Consider the following 20,437-nt stretch of genomic DNA (forward strand, 5'->3'; position numbering starts at 1 on the left):
AGTATGGATGTGTGAGTGCATGTTGCATCTATGTGTTAAAAACACAACAAAAAAACTCGGGTGTGTCCGCTGTTATACTTGTAACTATTCATAATTGTCCATGTCTTGTTTTCCGAGAAAAACAGAAAATAAATAAATAAAACATTATCATCTGCGTAGATGCTTTTATCTACGAAGATAACATTGAATATACATGCATGACATAATCTACTTAGGAGACGATACATCTTTTATCAAATTGTCGACTTTGGTAATCATAATTTACGAAACCTGGGGCTTAAAGAATGAAAACCAATTATTTTTCACTTTCAGCCGTGAGATGCCTATTTTGAGGTACTGTTAGAAAGTAAATCTCCATTTAGATGTGACGAAGTTCTATAAACAGAACCTACTTTGTTTTAATTTTAAAGCTGCTAGTTTGCACAACATTATGTAAAATCAGAAAAGGCTAAATGAACAATCTGGGACCAACATGCCATTAAGCACTTCAATAAATAAATAATATGAATACATACATGCATGCACGCCTGCACGCACACGCACGCACGCACACACACACACACACACGCAAGATTATAACATACATGTATTTGGAGATAAAAGTATCGTCTACGTGATCATCTATATATGTATACTAGGTATCATATACAGAGCTACAGATAACTTTTTGGGTAGTTGAGTTATGTACTCAAGTGTTTTCATCTCAATTGGGACCCGTGAAGGTCCGGGTTAGAGTGAGTGAGTGAGTGAGTTGGGTTTTACGCCGCTTTTAGCAATATTCCAGCAATATCACGGCGGGGGACACCATAAATGGGCTTCACACATTGTGACCATGTGGGGATTCGAACCCGGATCTTCGGCGTGACGAGCCAACGCTTTAACCATTAGGCTACCCCACCGCCCCGGTCCGGGTTAGAATGAACCTTCAGTAACCCATGCTTGTCGTAAGAGGCGACTAACGGGGTCGGGTGGTCAGGCTCGCTGACTTGGTATACACATGTCATCGGTTCCCAATTGCGCAGATCGATGCTCTTGCTGTTGATCACTGGATTGTCTGGTCCAAACTCGAGTATTTACAGACCGCTGCCATATAGCTGGAATATTGCTGAGTGCGGCGTAAAACTAAACTCACACACTCATCTCAATTGGGTATCCTAATTTTCCTTTGAGTTACCAAATAAATTTATCTCACCATTTACCTTGCCATTTTCCATTAATTTTGAAAATATAATAAAGTTTAAATGTTAGTGTTTGTTATTTATATTTGATCTGTAATATGAAAAACGATGCGAAAGACTGCAAGTTGTCAAGTTCATGTCCTGAAATAGAACCTCTAAGTATACCTCAGTTTATCTGACCACCGGTACGCAAGCTAAGATTTGACATTTTTGTGTGTACGCAAGTAAGATCACATTTATTGAATATTTACAAAAATTCAAGCGTACTTGTACGCAATAGACTTAATAGAATTTGAGTTTTCACATAAATATTTGCGTAATTTACGCAGATACGCAGCTTATCTGTACCTCTGATATATGAAGGTATCTTCTACGTAGATGAAAGTAGTTTCTATGTAGGTGTATTTTCTGTGTAGATGAAAAGGCTTCGAAATAGATGCTGAAAATACGTTTATACTGTGGCACCAATGAGCTTCCATACAGTAGACAGTATTCAACACAGTTGCGCCAAAACTCCATTACACCGATAAGATTTAACATCCTGTTATGTTTGAAAATCTGTGTCTGCGTGTCACGGTATTCAAGCTTCAGTTTGAGGAAAAGACTTTGGAAGTTGGTCAATACCTGAGGTGTTCCCAAAGAACATGCACTCCACGAAGTCACCGTACACGGCCCTAAGCACCAAAGGTAAAGATTCTAATTTACTATTTAGATAATTGTATTTGTACATATTTATATTAATGTTATTTTACTTCTTTTTTATAAATTGCGCAATAAATGCTTCACGTATTTTCTGGAATCAGGGCTTGAAGTGCACGACCATGAAGGTAACTACCCTCCAGGAGTGACTTTTGACTATCGCCCAGAGCAGATGTATGCACACAGTCGTCACAATGGAGTTGTGGTAGGTAGGACATAGGCGGATTCAGGGTGGGGGTGGGTGGGGGTGTCTGCAGGCTTGCGCTCACCCCCACCCTCTTTTTGTCCTGAACGTTTATTAAATAGCCATTGAAACTCTCGTGAAAACGGGTGAAAATGAACTGTGCACCCCCATTTCTCAAAAAGATGTATCCGCCCCTGTAGGACGTTCTGTTTAGCTAATGACGTCGATAGGCAGCAACATTAACATTTCATTGAACAGAATTTCATTTACTATCTCATATGAACTGATTCCATACTGACGGCACTCTGGGGGTATTTCCGGGAGATGTAAGGTCGGAATGTTTGTTTATTTACTTTTGAATTAAGTGAATATCGTTTTGAACATTCACATGGAACTCATTACTTTACAGGTGACTCAGCCCAGAACTGTTGTTGTTGATGGAGGAAGAGCTCCTCCGGATTACTGTTGGTTGTCATGTTGCTCTTTCTTCTTCTGTTGGCCGCTGGCGATACTCGCAGCCAGTAAATCCCGCGACGTACGTACACATTCAAATAGTAATAATAATAATGAGAATATTTATAACGCGCCTTTCCCAGGCCAGATTTCCTGCTCAAAGCGCACAATCTGATCATTATTACCCCGGATAACCCAAGTTGCCTGTTAGGCGCTGGAAGGTTAATAGTCTCATGACTTATTTCACCGGGTACCCATTTTCTGCTGGGTGAACAGAGGCAATTTTGAACACACTCCCATGCCTAAGGTGAGACCACACGTGTCACATGTACTTCGTTGTGGGGCAGTCCAAGAAACTCTCAGGAGTCAAGCTGTCACACACGGTCACCCATCCAAGGACTCTCCGTGCCCAACGTTGCTTAAGTTCACCTCAGTTGTGACCGGAGCTCTATGCACAGGACCACACATAGCTATTGTTCATTGAGCTCATCATAAGAAGCTTTAATCTGGCTGTATTTGACTTTATTCAAAGAATAGTAAATGTCCACTGAGCATTGATGAAATATGCCGCATACAGAGGTCTTTTGTGTGCAAAGGGTCTGTTAATAGTTTTGTCTTCTCGGTTTATTTTTTTGCATTGAGCTTTTCATATACTATAGTAAATTATCGAAAATGAAAAACGAAACTCGTCTTGGTACTGACACGTATTCAACCAAGCCCCAACAACTGATCAATCAGCTGGATCAATATATTAGTTGTCCGTGTGGCAAATATGAGGAACTAAACTTGTATTAATTGTGCGTCATCGGGGTTTCCTCGTTTCGCCACCACCTGTTGTTTAGAATTGTAGTCAAAGCAGTAATGTGTTCTGATTGGACGACAGCAGACGTGGGCAACAACGATGGTTTTGCGCCACATTTGGTTTTTGGTAAGTATTAATATCATGGCGGGGAGACAACAGAAACGCGCATTACACGGTTGTACCGAGATCTGGGCATTTGGCGTGACGCACCCCATCCACAGGAGTGGCTTTCACAATGAAAGGTGGAAGCGTAAAGGACCGTCTATATAATTTTGTGGGGTGATGGTGTTAAAGTACGACGAATGCCTCCAATAAATAAAAAAAAAATAAGAAATATATATATATATATACGCACAAAATGTCCAAAATAGTACGCAGGTGTTCAGTCATAAATATTACATAGATAAATAAATACAGAAAGCCCTTTTTCTCCAACATGTTTTCGTTCTTCAGAGGGGAGATTGTAGTGGTTACAGCATGGCGTCATTAACATATATTTTCGTGACGTCACAATAGAGTTTAATATTCTAGAGCGACAAGGTCACGGCTTGCAATGGTTTAACGCATTGGTTTGTAATTTTGTCTATGAAGTAGTGTTCTTTTAAAATTCCGTTTTGCTTTGTCCGAATTTTGAACTTGATAAAAAGGAAATATTGTAAATTTAACATATCGTTTCCTTTCACACAGAACATCTAGATGTTTCACTCAGTGGGATACATCGGGCTCTCAGGACCCACTTTGTTTGTTGTCTCTTCAGCGGCATTTAGAAGGTGTACAAAGATGTCTAAGATATTTTATGGATTAAACTTCTTTTAATTTCTCTCACAACGTTTCGAGACCATTTCAGGTCCCTTCATCCTGGGCCCTTATTCTCGAAACGTTCGTAGTCTCTAAGAATTCTTAACTCTGGATCGCCCAGCCAACGTGTTAAGAATGGGCTTAAGAAGTTCGTAGGGCCACGAACAAGTTTCGAGAATAGCTAGTTAGATGAACTGGCAGTTAAGGACTAGTGGCGTCAAACACTATGATGTCATTACTGAAGTTATGACGTCACAGTGCAAGTGACATCACAGTACACTAGGAGAGTACTGTATAGGTGGGGTAAGTTACATATTGATGGAAATTCATGCCATTACATCATGCTTGGGACATGCTGTTTGGCTCTTGGGGGAAAAGGAAAGACGAAATAGGAATCCCCGTTTTCGAGTGAGTGAGTGAGTGAGTTGGGTTTTACGCCGCTTTTAGCAATATTCCAGCAATACCACGGCGGGGGACACCAGAAATGGGCCCCGAATTGTATTTAAACAACACTCCAACTTAAACACTAAGAGCGAGGTTGCAGCATCTACCATGTTGTTGCATGCTATAGGGGGCCTCCATCACCTGCCTACTCTCGTTTGATGTCTCCAGTGTTACTGACATAACGTTGTAGTTTCCCCGAGTTAACGTTCACTTTTCGTCGATCGTAACCTCTTATCCTTGTAACAGACTTTAATATAGCTTTCACTTCGGGGTCCCACAAACACAATCGATCGTCAGCATAGGTTTTGACAATAATATTATTATGTCAAGTTTTCAATGAATTTGTGTGCATCACATTCTAAAACACGTCTTTCTTTAGCGCTCCGAGCACACTTTGGTGTGTAAAAAAATAAAATAAAATAAATAAATTAAATAAAAAAATAAAAAAATAACAATATATATATACGCACAAAATGTCCAAAATAGTACAGGTGTTCAGTCATAAATATTACATAGATAAATAAAAACAGAATGCCTTTTTCTCCAACATGTTTCGTTCTTTACTTTTCAGGGAGATTGTAGCGGTTACAGTATGACGTCATTACATATATATTGTGACGTCACAATAGGGACAACATTCTAGGGCGACAAGGTCACAGCTTGCAATGGTTTACATTGGTTTGTACTTGTCTATGAAGTAGTGTTCTTTTAAAATTCGTTTTACTTTGTCCGAATTTTGAACTTGATAAAAATGAAATATTGTAAATTTAACATCGTTTCCTTTCGCACAGACATCTAGATGTTCACTCAGTGGGATACATCGGGTTTCAGGACACTTTATTTGTTGTTTGTGGACACGAACCCGGGCTCTTAAATTTTCTGATTGACCAATATACTGTTCATTACAGCCTGTGCATGTTATGACATATATTATGTTTTTGCAAGAGCTGTCAAAATTCTGTTTTACATAGAATTCTCCGTGTCTCGTGAAAGTTACAGAGTGTCCTTCAACAATATGTCGACACGTTCCACAGTTACCTCTGTTGCATCTAGACACAGTAGGATTTGATAAATTCTGTTTCCTTAGAATAAATTTGGCTTTTGTTAGTATATTTTTAAGATTCTGATTTTGTCTTTGCTATTTATTATTTTTCTAGATTTCAGCATTGATTTCAGTTTTTCATCTTGTACTAAGATGCACATATTTGTTTTTATGTTCTGGAACACATTTGGGTTCAACGGATTATAAGTAGATACAAAAGCAATTACTTTTTCCTCATTGGTTTGTTTCATCGTTCCTGTCAAAAGATCTTCTCTATTAAGCTGTAAAGCTTTATATATTCCGTCTTCAACAAGAGATTTTGGATATTCCCGTAATAGTAAAAACGTCCTAAGTTCATTCATTCTTTGATTGTGGGTGTCTTGGTTTGAAACTATTGTACATATTCTTCGTGCCAGGTTATATGGAAGACTTCTTTTGGTGTGGCTCGGATGACAAGATTTGAAGTTTAAATATTGTTTCGTATCTGTAGGTTTGTAGAAGATATCTGTGTCCAATTTCCGCCCCGATTTGATGACCATTGTGTCTAAGAAAGCTGTTTTAGTTTCATCTGCCTCCATAGTGAAAACAAGATTTTCGTCCATGCTATTTAATAGTTCGTAAAATGTATTTAGTTTCTCCTCAGAAAATGGCCAAATTTTGAAGCAGTCATTTAGAAATCTTTTCCAATTTATATATAAATATATATAAAATAAAATAAAAATTTAAAAAATAAATAAAAATAAAATAAAATAAAAAATATAAATAAATAAAATAAAATAATAAATACATAAATAAAATAAAATGATTAAAAAAAATAATGTACAAAGTAAGTGACCCCCCTGCATGTCTTGTACAAAATCAATGACACCACCCCAACCCCCTTCCCATAATCTTTAGCATATTTTTTAAATACTGTTAAGTACAAAATTGCCAGAACAAAATGGGTGACCCCTCTTAAAATCATCATCACCCCTCTAGCCATAAATTATGTACGGTCTCTAATACAAACAATTCCCATCTTCGTGTTTTCTGTGACACTTTTTAAACATATTACTGTTATATTCGTGCTTTCAAAACTATTTGGGAGCTCACTGGACTGAAGCAGACTGTCTGAAGTCGACAGTTCTAACATAAGGAAAAACACGCACAGGGTCAAGCTTTAAGACATTTGAACTCCCTGACAGCTGTGGCATGTTTTGTACCCAAAGAATATGCATTGAACAAGCAGACATACGCTTCACTGAACAGAGGTTCCTGGGCCAGACTTGGAGTCTGTGCACACCACTTTGTAGTCATACTCCCCTTCTGTGATTATGTAGAGGGTATTGTGAGTCACTTGGTTGGTGTGTATTCCCACTTTTGTCTGGGCATGTAGTCAGTGTCTGGTGACCAGCACTCACTACGGGGGTCAGCACTGTCTGATATGGGCTTAATGCCAGCAACAGCTATATACACAACACCTATGGTCAAATGCAATTGAATCAGGTAAAAAACGGGATATCCAGTTTTGGACTGCATGAGTGGTCGAGTTCGGTTTGTTGCTTAAAATCACACTCAGCAATTTTTCACCTTTATGACAGCGGTCTGTAAATAATTGAGTCTGGAACAGACAATCCAGTGACTGACATCATGAGCATCGATCTATTCAATTGGGATAAGATGACATGTGTCAACCAAGTCAGTGAACCATAGGTTGCTGAAGACAAAATTCTAACCTGGATCTTCATGGGCGTCCTGAGTGATGGAATCAACGAGTGACACCACCTGGGTACCTTCTAATCAGATGAAGGATGGTCACCCAAGTACTACAACACTGTGACCAACCAATACCCATTCTGTTAAATATGCATATAAGTCTAAGTGAGAGTGTTTGTTCTAATACTGCACTGAATAGACATGTCACATTTACTACTTGCGCTGACAAACGGAGAAACATCATCATCAGCCAGATACCACAAGCATTCTAAGATGCTGACAAATGAAAATAGTAATGAGGAAGAATCCCACAACCTGTCAGGACTAAATGACCCATGTGGGGAGAATTGCAGCACCTTCAATCCAAGACCACTCACATCCCAACTGTGCATGAAGTGATCACAACATTCATCTCCATCACCTCAACATTTGAGACTTATGAGATTAAGGTTTATTTCTTTTATATGCATGACATTAACACCCACGGAATAGGAAACATTGTACAAATATGAAGGAAAGTTACTTGTCCCTATTGGTAAATATTCCTGCTCATGTACAAAGTTTTGTATTCTACATGTACTTCTAGTTACAGAGACATCTCACAGTAGGTCTGTGTCTCATACAGACCAGCACCAAACATCTTCAGTCCCATGGAAGCAACCACGCCTGAATATATTCTCACAATAGAAAAGACCTGGTTTGCCATATTCTCTTGCCAATATACTAAAAATTCATACTAGTCCAGATCATCGACCTGGCTGTACACTTAATGCCGAAAGTCTTGACTAGAGTTTTCTTTTTAAATGTTTGCTAGCACTATCTCTTTGTCACACAAGTGATCATTTCTTCAAGTTCGGTACATTCAATAACATCCTCATGTGTCAGGGGAATCGGAGCACTTCTTCTTCCGTCCTCTCACTGGAAGTTTGGCATGTTCGTCAAACAAGGTATTTTTCTCGAGATATGTGTCCTCCGTGATTTTGATCTCTGAAGTGTAAAAAAATGCCACATGATTAATATTTACTTACAAATATATAGATCGAGGGGGTTGCAATTATGTCATCAGTGATATGTATGGTATATAAACTTGACACTTGTTTTAATACATTTTAATGGATGGGACTCAACCCAACAAAAGTCCTAGAATCTGTACTTTCCTGAGAAAGAGTAATTCCAAATATAACAAGTGTTATTTTTGTATCATGTTGTATACTTGTGGAAATAAAGGTGGGTCAGGAATGGAATGGAGAAATTATCGATCATGTATGTTTAACAGCATGTATGTTTAAAATTCCTGCACCCAGATTGGATCATGCACATGTGATGTTTAACTTTATTTCCAATCTTCGGAAATATATGCCTTGAATCAATTTCAATGTTTGACACAGACTGCCAGGTGTGATGTAGTTCATCCTCACTGCTTGAATGGCCTGACTAGAGTATTCACAAGTTGCTGTGATGTAGGTGGAATATTGCCATAACAGCCAGCATCAGATTTCACAGCTATATGTACCATATGTTCCGTCCTCCCGGGCTTTTCCCTGCACAACCGTCTTCCGCAACAGTTTCTCGGAATCCTCCGCTATAGTGATCAGCTGAAATATGTAGAGGATGTGACCACAGATATATACATGTGTAGAGTCATAGACATACTTGTGTATCCCACAAAGTAGCGCCAATGTAGGATCTCATTAAAGTCTGTTTCTCCAGGACAATATCCCTCAAAGGAGGGTTTGCCAGATCTTCAGTGAGTGAGTGAGTGAGTGAGTGAGTGAGTGAGTGAGTGAGTGAGTGAGTGAGTGAGTGAGTGAGTGAGTGAGTGAGTGAGTGAGTGAGTGAGTGAGAAAATAGCTTCAGAGATTGTAAACCTGTCTTCAGCATGACAAACAAACATTTTAACCACTAGGCTACCCCACCCCTCAATCTTCACTGATAGAGGTATCATACAAGTGTAAATATTCTGAGAATGGTGAGACTTCACCAAGACAAAGTTGCTCACAAGGTGCCATGTCTGTATATTTGTAGCAAGTTGCATGTTGGACACAGTGCTTGTCTGAACATGATGGTGATTTTCAAATTTTTATAACATACATTCAGCATAAACAAAGCTGGGCAGTGAAGGCTTGCGCTATGTCACTGGAGCCTGTAAACAATTTAATCCATTCTGGACACCAGACCGCTGTACATCCTAAGAACTTCCCTTGCTATTGTGTTAAATCATGTGCTATAATCAACAATTAGACCCTGACTACATGATTCAAGTTAGTCGCCTCTTAAGACAAACGACCCATGAAGGTCCGGGTTAGAATGAATCTCCAGTAACCAATGCTTGTCGTAAGAGGCGACTAGCGGGATCGGGTGGTCAGGCTTGCTGACATGTCATCGGTTCCCATTGCGCAGATCGATGCCTATGCTGTTGATCATTGGACTGTCTGGTCCAGACTCGATTATTTACAGACCTCCACCATACAGCTGGAATATTGCTGAGTGCGGCGTAAATCTAAACTCACTCACTCACTCTTAAGACAAACAACAGATTGGACCTGCTTCAACAAATCATGCCTCAACTGTGTCAGATTTAATGGTATTCTCACCTCCTTGATTTTTTCTGCATCTGTTTCCTGAGTATGTTTCTTGAACTCATCATTAATCTTTAATTTCGCAACTGCAACAGAAGATAACTTATACATAGTAGCTACAATACAGAGCTGAAACCCTTCACGATAACACTTTATTCAAATGACATAAATGAAATCTGTGGGAAAAGTTTTGACTTTCAGAGTATGTTTATCAGTTCATCTGCAGCAGCAGATCAGGCCCCCAAAACATTAATTAATTATGCTATTTATTTGCAGGTTTTGTCGGTGAGAGCCCATTATGCCAATTCATGGCAATCCATTTTAGCCCTACGTACACTAAAAACATGAAAATATCATACTCTATTTGGATGAAAATAATGAGTTGAAATGCACTCCAGTCATGATTTTGACTTGGTTAACAAAAAGATTTTGGGTCGGGGGATTAGGATAGGGTCGGTCAGGTTACAGGAAACAGACATGATTTAATCTAGAAATCTTTCAATGTTTTATGAAAAGGCATTGTCACTGCATGATATGGTACTCTTGAAGACCTTCTCAGGTGCCGACTTGGTGCAAATACTAGTAATAGATGAAAGATAAAGTAACAAAAAAAAGAAGATAAAACCAAAAGATAAAACCGACCCACCTATCCTATTTTCAAAAAGCATGCAATAAGGTTTTTTGGCCTCAAAGGGTGTCAGAAATGGTGTCATTGTCAAGTGAGTGAGTGAGTTTAGTTTTACGCTGCACTCAGCAATATTCCAGCTATATGGCGGCGATCTGTAAATAATCATGTCTGGACCAGACAATCCAGTGATCAACAGCATGAGCATCAATCTGCTAATTGGGAACCGATGACATAAAATGTAATTTTTGAGTAAAATTGATATTTTATACTTATCCTGACTCATGCTCTTTTGCTTGTCTCCTTCCTCTTGCGAACATAGTGGAACACTTGTATCTCCCTAATTGAAGTTCCCTTCAATGTAAAATCACTAATTAGTACACCACGAGTTACCTCCCTTCCACAAGCGCGGGAACGAGGGCGCCACCTCTACCCATGTGCCTCACTCTCTCCTCATATACTGAGCCCAACATTTGAATTTACAGGGAAATCCAAAGTGTTATTTGGGGAGGATGGGAGGGCTGACCTCATGAGTCAGGATAAGTATAAAATATCAATTTTACTCAAAAAATTACATATTTTTCCTTATCCTGACTCATGCTCTTTTGCTTGTAGAATCCAACAGAGCGGAGGTGGGAATATATAATACTTTGGATTTTAATAATTAGTGATTTGAACTGTGATGATTGTAATAACCCTATGAGAACTTCATAAAGGCATTGAACTGATGAATTCTGCTGCCAGCTTATCAGCTGCCATATAGAGGTTATTACAATGTACTTATTATGATAAGTATATATAATATTAATACAATGCTTAAGACTAATAGACTTAAGCTTGTTAATATGCTAGTATAAACTCCTTAGAGTTTGTTAGCTAAAATACTTTTAAGATATAAACATAGCACTAAGCTTAAAATATGATTAATTTTAAGCTAATTATATAATAACAAACCTCTTTAGGGTTTGTTAGTTAAAATATTTATATGATATAGACAGTGCTGAGCTTAAGATATGAATAAGCTTAGCTATATATATAACAGCAAACTTTGTAGAGTTTGTTAGCTAATACATTTTTACAATATGAGTATAGTATTGTGCTTAAGATATAATTATCTTAAGCTACATATATAATAGCCAAACTTAGTAGAGTTTGTTAGCTAATATATTTTTACAATATGAGTATAATACTGTGCTTAAGATATAATTAACTTAAGCTACATATATAATAGCCAAACTTAGTATAGTTTGTTAGCTAATATATTTTTACAATATGAGTATAGTACTGTGCTTAAGATATAATTAACTTAAGCTACATATATAATAGCCAAACTTAGTAAAGTTTGTTAGCTAATATATTTTTACAATATGAGTATAGTACTGTGCTTAAGATATAATTAACTTAAGCTACATATACAATAGCCAAAAACTCTGTAGAGCTTATTAGCTAATAGATTTATAATGTAACCATAGTACTAAGCTTAAGATATGATTAGACTTAAGCTAAATGTATATAGCAAAAACTCCTTAGAGTTTATTAACTAATATACTTTTATGTTATAAACATAGTACTGAGCTTAAGATATGATTAAACTTAAGCTATATATATATAATAGTAAAACTCCGTGAGAGTTTGATAGCTAATACATTTTATTATGTTGATTTAGACCTAGTATTGAGCTTAAGATATGAAGTAAACCTTAAGCTAAATATATAATAGCAAAAAACCTTTTAGAGTTTTAATAGCTAATATACTTATATGGTATCAACATAGTATTGAGCTTAAGATATGAAGAAACCTTAAGCTACATATGTATAGCAAAACTCCGTAGAGTTTGTTAGCTAATACATGATATAATGTAACCATAAAGCTTAAAATATGATGAAAACTTAAGCCCAATATATAATAGCAAAAAACTCTTTTAGAGTTTTGATAGCTAATATACCTATATGCTATAAACATAGTACTGCGCTTAAGATATGAATAAGCTTAAGTTACATATATAATAGCAAAAACTCCATAGAGTTTGTTAGCTAATACATGTTATAATGTAACCATATTGCTTAAGATATGATGAAACTTAAGCCAAATAGCAAAAGCTCTTTAGAGTTTGTTAGCTAATATAGTTATATGATATAAACATAGTACTGAGCTTAAGATATGAATGAGCTTAAGCTACCTATATAATAGCAAAACTCCGTAGAGTTTGTTAGCTAATGTATTTTTACAATATGAGTATAGTACTATGCTTAAAATATACTTGACTTAAGCTACGTATATAATAGCCAAAAAAACTCTGTAGAGTTTGTTAGCTAATGCATTTATCATGTAACCACTGTGATGATAAAAAACGAGCTTAAGCAAATTATATATAGCATGAAGCTATTTAGTACTGTTATAAGATAAGTAAAAATCTGTAAGATTGACTTATCTTCTCCGAGGAACTGTCAACTGTTGTGCAAGGACCATGGGATCGAATTGGTGGATACCTGAGATGTCCTCGGTGGTGATATCTCTCAGATAATGGTTGGCAACCACCATATCGGATCTACAGTAATAAACCCTCCATTATTTCAAATAACATTTGTGTAGATGAAATTGTAGAAGTTAGGGCTCTAATATCAAGAGTATTAAAGCTCATGGAGGGTCGGATTAGGTCCATCTGTCTTGTATGCACGTAGTATGACAGTTCTGATCCAAACGGAGATATAGTACGTGAGACTACACTCTGCGTAAGTTGATGATAGAGGAAAAAAAAATCTGTTGTATTTTTCTTCCTGTTTGGTTTGGTGGAGATAAATTTACAGTGCTCTTGCTGGCCAGCGTGATAGCATCATCGTATCATGGAGTCCAAGTATGTCATCCAGGCATGTTCATAAACCTCACTTGTGAGGTGTTGTAGCACTATATTCATATCCCCAAGTTGGTACGTGAAACTTCCGTTTATTCTCCAAACAGAAACTTAGTAGGTTTACTAACCATCTAGTTGTGTTAGTAGCTTGATGATGAAATTCAGGTGTAGTCTGAAACGCTGTGGATTTCGATCCACTTGTATCACGTCGTCTAGGTAAATCGTTGCGATGTCCTTGACGATGTATGTGCACAACCGGGAGTTTGTGTCCTCGATGAACTTTATGTAAAATCGCCTGACTGCTGTGCCCTTGTCTAAACTTGACAGGGGAGGTCTCTAACCTGAAGAAAGCAGCCTAATCATGAAGGTTCAGGTTAACTGGGCTGTAAGGAGGCTTGCTCGTTCATTGATATAAAGTTGTCACTTGCAACCTATGTCTTGAACTGTGAACTATGCTCGACCTCTGTGTAGGGCGTTGTTCATCGGGGTCCAATCAGAATAAGGCATTTTGATTCTGTAGAGTACCCGCGCTGTGATGTCACCGGTGTAGCAGGAAAAGGAACCTTGTATAATATAGTGCCGTCGTTGATATTAGAACAATCATCGGTCTTCATCGTAACTTCCCGAAGTTACCCGAGTGACCACGTGTTTCGAGGATTAATGGTAAACGCGCGAAAGCTTCGGCGCAAAATACCTTGCTCTGTAATATTAATGCTGGGTAGGTTATTTTCCTGGCTGTCGTGAAAGTACTTCAGTTTTGAATATAATTCCGACTTCTTTATATATAAAGGTACAATAACTTGTAAGTTGTCAGCTTGTAGACTGTATACATGAATGTATCGTCATAATTGTAGAATTAAAGCTGAATTTGTTGTACATATTTCTTCTCAGAAATGTTGACGATTATGAGTTATACTCGCTGTAACAAGGCTGCTGTTCAATTTCGATATTGAATTGTCTGCAGATATGCGTAATGGTCACGCATGTAGATAATCGTATCGTCGTCCGGGATTGCATATACTAGCAATTTATACGGAATAGTTGATTTCTGTGAAGATCTATGAAACGTCGTTGACAAATTAATACAGCGACGTTCTGTGTTGTAAATAGCCTGTGCAATTGTCTTCGCGTAGGCTTATAGACGGCATCTGGCATACAGTTGATAGACAACTTATGCGATGTCTTGAACGGACTGAGGAGTAGCTATATATGACGAGTGGCTAGTATATGGAGACCTTGGAGGAGACTTCCTCGGTGAACGCCGGAGACTTCACGAAGCTCTCGAAGTATCCCTTCTAGATCTACTGGTGAAGTAGACTTGGAGCCACTTAGCCTTCGCGACCTTCGCGAAGGTATCGAGTCAAAGTCCGATTAGAATATATATATATATATATATAAGAGCGCTTGCTTCGCGAATGGCCTCTGTGTTTAACAGGATGTGGGGTCGGCGAAGCGCTACTCCTCCGCGACGTCCCTTGTAGCTGGTGAGGCTCTAGCTCCTTCGCGGAGGCGGCCTGGGACTTGCTGGTTCTGCATAAGTAGGGCCGAGTGGATCATCTTATCATTTTCAGAAGTCGTGTTACGAAATCTGGTGATAAGTGTCTCAATGATCGTTCTAGATCTATTTAGGCCAACGAACATACGTCTCGTCATGGATTCAACTGAACCAATTTACGATTGTAGTTCTTATTGTTGATATCGATGATCAACTTGTAGTTTTCATCGATGTCTTAAGCCTTGAAGAAGGGGTCCATGTTGTGCGTGGAAAACTTCTAGGCGTGAAAGTTCGGCAATTATGGTGTCTGAACTTTTGTGGCTTTATGGGATGCTATGTCTAGATTCTGTGCTACCGCAGCAATCGGGTCGATCGGAGGTAGGGTGATAGCATCTGCGTCGTCTTCCTTCATCAGGTATGTCTGCGTCGTACTGCCACTCTAGGAAGGTGATGTAGACTTGTGTGCAGACTTGTGTGGTAACCTGTGAGGCGATCGATGTGGTGATGTACGAGGAGATCGGAGACTATTGACAGCTTCGCGAAGCTCTTGAGTAGTCCCTTGACTCTGTTAAATGACGATCTATATTCGGGTGTCCTTCCCGAGTGCCTTCGCGAATGCCTTCGCGAACGCCTTCACGAACGCCTTCGCGAACGCCTTCGCGAAGCTTCCTCTGCGTTCGGTGCTGGGGAACGGCGATTTGAGCTTCGCGAAGGCTTCCGTGAGGTCTGGTGGCTGAGTCTGCATCTAAGGATGAAGCCGAGGAATGTGATGATCTATCCCGCCTTCGCGAAGGCCTTCGCGAAGGCTGTACATCTGGGTCCTTCGTCAAGGTGGTCTGCGACTTCCTTCGCGAAGGCTGCATCGTCTTGGCTGCTACGTTGACTGGAGGTGCCTCTAGAGTGTTGTCTAAGTTGGAGCCTTCGCGAAGGCTCGTACTCTGGGCTGGCTGCTTCTCCAGTCTGTAGTGACCCTCCATCACGACCATGATTTGCCGTAGTAGCTCGTCTGGGATGGTCTGCGACGAAGTAGTCGGTGCCATCTCTGCGCTGTTAGTGGTGGGGCCCTCAGGTAAGTCGTCTGACATCAGTGTAGAGACATCAGGCTGCATGACGATCTCTGCTGATGTCATTGTAGCTGTCACCGGTCGCTACTTGTCTCATACGTCGAGGATGATGATCGGCTGATCATCGTAGAGGCCAAGTTCAGCGGCTGGAACAATCTCGGTTGAGAAAGTCCTAGTAGACTTCGTTGAATTCCCCTCAGAGGTCGACGCTGCCCTGGGGGTGCGAAGTCTGCGTTGAGTGTTGGTAGCGACGGGACCCTCAGGAAGATCATCGAATGTTGATCTGCGCTGACATCACTGTTGCCGACATCAGTCATTCTTTGATGTACATCAGGAATGATGATCGGCTGATCATCATACAGGCCCAAATCTGCGATGAGAACAATCTCGGCTGAGAAAGTTCTAGTAGACTTCGTTGAATACCCCTCAGTGCGACGAAGGGATGTCTGGGGAAGCAGGACGCTTCTTGGAGGCGGCGGACTACGTCCCACGCCTCTCCACCATTCTAGCGGAAACCCAGACGGGAGGGGGGTCGACCAACAGCAGTAGACTGGCGAGGGGTTCAGGTGTATCAGTCATGCTAGACTCTGCATACGTGACCTATCTGCTGCGCGTCTCAAACGCAAAGTAATTATTTATTAAAGGTAGAATTGGATAAATTAGTATCGCAACTGCAACGTGAATCACATGAAACATGGCGCAGTACAGCTAGGGCATATTAAATGCGGATCAGCAGCAGAATAAAAAACGTAATGTGCAACAGTACAGAATTTTTATCAACGTAATCCACTGCAACAGCACGGCGTCCCGTGCATAAACAGTAGAAACACGACTAAATATCAATATATAATTGTTGAAAGATACTAGCTAAACCTCTATAGATCTCTATACGAGGTAACTAACTAAATATAATCAAAGGATATAGTGTGTCGGGAGACACAGGCGCTCTCACGTCCAGCTCACTGGGCGAAGAAGGAGAGAGTGAGGCACATGGGTAGAGGTGGCGCCCTCGTTCCCGCGCTTGTGGAAGGGAGGTAACTCGTGGTGTACTAATTAGTGATTTTACATTGAAGGGAACTTCAATTAGGGAGATACAAGTGTTCCACTATGTTCGCAAGAGGAAGGAGACAAGCAAAAGAGCATGAGTCAGGATAAGGAAAAATGTCTTACTTTGTCCCAGTAACATGTGATTCAATCAATTTTGATGTCCTCTGCTGCTTTTGCCTGCAGCCTAATCTGTGTTAATGATTCAAAATCTGCAAATTTGACAACAAACAATTTTGCTCTAAATATTTTGTATCGCCTCAATACCAAAGAAAACAGTATAAATTATCTTTTAAGACAGGTCTTTTCTCCTTTTCCAGATGCAGTTTTCCAATAGCCTCCCCTAAACAGGCAAACTAAAACAGAATAAAAAGTTACAGATGTTTTTGTCTTCTTTCCTGATGTACATTTAATGAAGATTTAAAAACATTTTCATTTTAAACTGCCTGACTTACTCAACTTTATATCACTATGGTTATGTGAAACATGTAAAAAGTAATGCTGCCCTTATGTTCAAAGTAGAATATATTTGTTGAGGTTGAACCTGAAAGAGCTACATCATCCCCCTGGAACACCTTCTTTCTGGCTCGGTGTAAGGACCGGAACACTGACAGCACCTGCAAAACATATGAAGGTGTTCTCTTTACACTTGTATTGATTGCCTTCTACAAACACTGCTAGAGAGACTTCAAATATCAGTGTTAGTGACTTAAATGTACTGTACCCATAAAACTATAAGAACCATAATACAATTTCAGTCCAAAAGAACACTCCTACCTACACAAATGTTTGTATCAAAGTACTAACTCAAACTACATGCACCAGATCTGCATATACAAAATAATATAGAACATTAAATCTTAAATGCAGAGTTATTGTTGTATTGTTCAAACCAATTCATAACTGAACTTGTTTGAAATGCATTCTGTTCAATTTGACCAAATTTGCTGGGGCAATTCGACCGGTACCCGATCAACTGAGATATTGTCTTTTAAATCAGGCAGTTTGTCACTTGCAACACTTTGTTGAACTCGACTTTGCTATCCACGTTTTCTCTCCACAGATGCCTGGGTTAGCATAGTTACTTACAATGTAAACAAGCAGTTACTTCAAAATGACTGTGGATTTTAGCCAGTTCATGTTACAGTCAACAGTATAATAATCCACATTTCCCGATCAATACACAAAGAAGCGTGAGTAAAATGGTCCTAACAAAGGGTGCCAGTCAAATCGCCCCAGCTACAAAACGCCCCAGCTACAAAACGCCCCAGCCAATTTGGTCAAAATGCCCCAGACTTTTGGTCAAATCGCCCCAGGTTTGGTCAAATTGCCCCAGGGGGGTAGTCAAAATGCCCCAATGTATTTAAATTGGTTAAATATATCCCTTAAATGCATAGTTTTTGTCAACTTCCATATTATATTCTATATATAATATTATATAGTGATATTTCTGATAAATTTTCTATTAGTAAACTGATAGGACCAAAAGTAATATTCATGTACATAAACAACACTATAATACCAATTATTTGGTAAAGAATTACAAGAGTAAAATGAAAGGTTTGTATAATATGCTTATTGGCTGTAAATAGTTTTTGGTCAACAAAAGGCATTATGTAATCATAACAAGTATGGTATAATATTTATTATTTAAACATATTTATTTCCAAAGAAAGGAACCGGATTGGTAAACAAGCATACGCTTATATGAATACCGCTCTGGGATACAATGGAAGGAAGAATAAACTCGTCATGATGATTGTACAATGTGAATGATATATAAATGTTGCAAAAACGAGAAATATCGCCTATCATTGTTAAACGGTATATGGCATATAAACAAAATATTTTGGATCAAATCTGCCTGTTAAATTTATAAAAGAGTGCACTGAAATTAAAAGTTCTTTGTTTACTATTGAGGAGCAGCGTTGGTTTCCAAACAAAATTGATTTTAGGTCAAATCCTTTTAGCATAAAAATACATAATTTGACGTATATGGTTGTAAAGAGTACATGAAAAGAACTAGTGAGCAGAGTCTTCATAGATATGGCCACAAGAGCAAGATGATGTCGGAGATATAAATCTTTCATACTTGTGCAAGATAAGGTCACTACATTCAAGTCGGAGATCGAGAATGTATGATTAGACAAAATCTGCTACCTAAATTTAAGTCAAAATGACTGTAGATATTAGAATCGCTCAAAATTACATTTTGAATCTCGATAGGTGATAGTCAATTAGTGAATATGTTTTATAGCCTGAAATGTTCATACATTCGAGCCTCAACATTTTCCTTTAACTAAACACAGCATTGAATGTCAATTAGTGAACATGTTTTAATAGCCTGTTTTTATCCACACTTTTGACAAGATTAATTAACAAAAGCTCTAGATTGTTTTGATAAGCATTATACCATACTTGTTGAGAAAATCTATGCATTTACGGCCTCACCTTTTGACAAGATTAGTTAATAATAACAAAAGCTCTAGATTGTTTTGATAAGTATTATACCATACTTGCTGACAAAAACTATGCATTTATGGCCAATAAACATTTTATACAAACATTTCATTTTATTCTTGTAATTCTTTACAAAAGCATTAATAACATGCAAATAATTGGTATTATAGTGTTGTTTATACATGAATATTACTTTTGCTCTTATCAGTTTATACTAATAGAAAATCTATCAGAAATATTACTATATAATATTATACGAAGTATATAATATGGAAGTTGACAAAAACTATGCATTTATGGCATATATTTAATCATTTTAAATACACTGGGGCATTTTGACTACCCCCCTGGGGCAATTTGACCAAACCTGGGGCGATGTGACCAAAAATCTGGGGCATTTTGACCAATTGGCTGGGGCGTTTTGTAGCTGGGGCGATTTGACTGGCACCCCTAACAAAACAATAAATTTTGCAATTGCACCTATAGTAGGAATGTGTCGATTGTGTGTAAGGACAGCTACATCCAATTGTTTCAGCTCCTTGGCAATGGCTTTATTTCTCACGATCCCGGGAAAATTTCACGAAATGTGGGTGTGCGTCTTCGAGTGGGGGTGAAATTTGAAACGGTAACTTATCTATGAACAGACACGCGGTTTCGGTTTTGATCAGTCCAGTTCGGCATGCGTTGGTGGAAATTACAAACAGATAATCTAAAATATGTTCAACTGTCATGCCAAAACCGTGTAGACACCCCAATATTTTCTAAGTTTAATTTCACCTTGGCCCTCGACATGTGAAAATGTTTACACTCTTCTTCGCTTGAAGGAAGAAAAGACAGCAAGTGTCTCAACTCATTACGCACTAGAGAGGGTCCTTCACCGCATATAATTTACGTTATTTTATCCATATTTTAATCCCAAGATATTTAAATACAAAGAGCAAAAGCTTAAAATGCTTCAAGATATAAGACAATAAGAATGTTGAAACGTGTTTGTCTAATATTTAGTATTACTATTGACCATATT

The 20,437-nt window shown here is 38.5% G+C and overlaps 2 protein-coding genes across 3 annotated transcripts; one reads left to right on the plus strand and one right to left on the minus strand.

Moving 5' to 3' along the window:
• Positions 1 to 1,708: 1,708 nt before the first annotated feature.
• Positions 1,709 to 7,965, plus strand: LOC124284384. Its single transcript, XM_046720471.1, has 4 exons — positions 1,709 to 1,865; positions 1,982 to 2,082; positions 2,471 to 2,596; positions 7,882 to 7,965. The coding sequence occupies exons 1-4, from the start codon at positions 1,823 to 1,825 to the stop codon at positions 7,963 to 7,965; spliced, it is 354 nt and encodes a 117-aa protein (XP_046576427.1). The 5' UTR covers positions 1,709 to 1,822.
• Positions 7,736 to 20,250, minus strand: LOC124284401 (complex III assembly factor LYRM7-like). Of its 2 annotated transcripts, none has more exons than XM_046720490.1 (5): positions 20,191 to 20,250; positions 17,519 to 17,570; positions 9,890 to 9,960; positions 8,809 to 8,890; positions 7,736 to 8,282 (listed from the first exon to the last, which is right to left on the minus strand). In XM_046720490.1, the coding sequence occupies exons 1-5, from the start codon at positions 20,203 to 20,205 to the stop codon at positions 8,170 to 8,172; spliced, it is 333 nt and encodes a 110-aa protein (XP_046576446.1). In that variant the 5' UTR covers positions 20,206 to 20,250; the 3' UTR covers positions 7,736 to 8,169. The 2 variants fall into 2 exon arrangements, with proteins under 2 accessions (XP_046576446.1, XP_046576445.1); XM_046720489.1 differs by having other exon boundaries at positions 17,498 to 17,570.
• Positions 20,251 to 20,437: the final 187 nt, after the last annotated feature.

The sequence above is a fragment of the Haliotis rubra genome, unplaced genomic scaffold, assembly GCF_003918875.1.
Source record: "Haliotis rubra isolate DU_JTF1 unplaced genomic scaffold, ASM391887v1 Scf336, whole genome shotgun sequence".
Lineage (NCBI taxonomy): Eukaryota > Metazoa > Mollusca > Gastropoda > Lepetellida > Haliotidae > Haliotis > Haliotis rubra.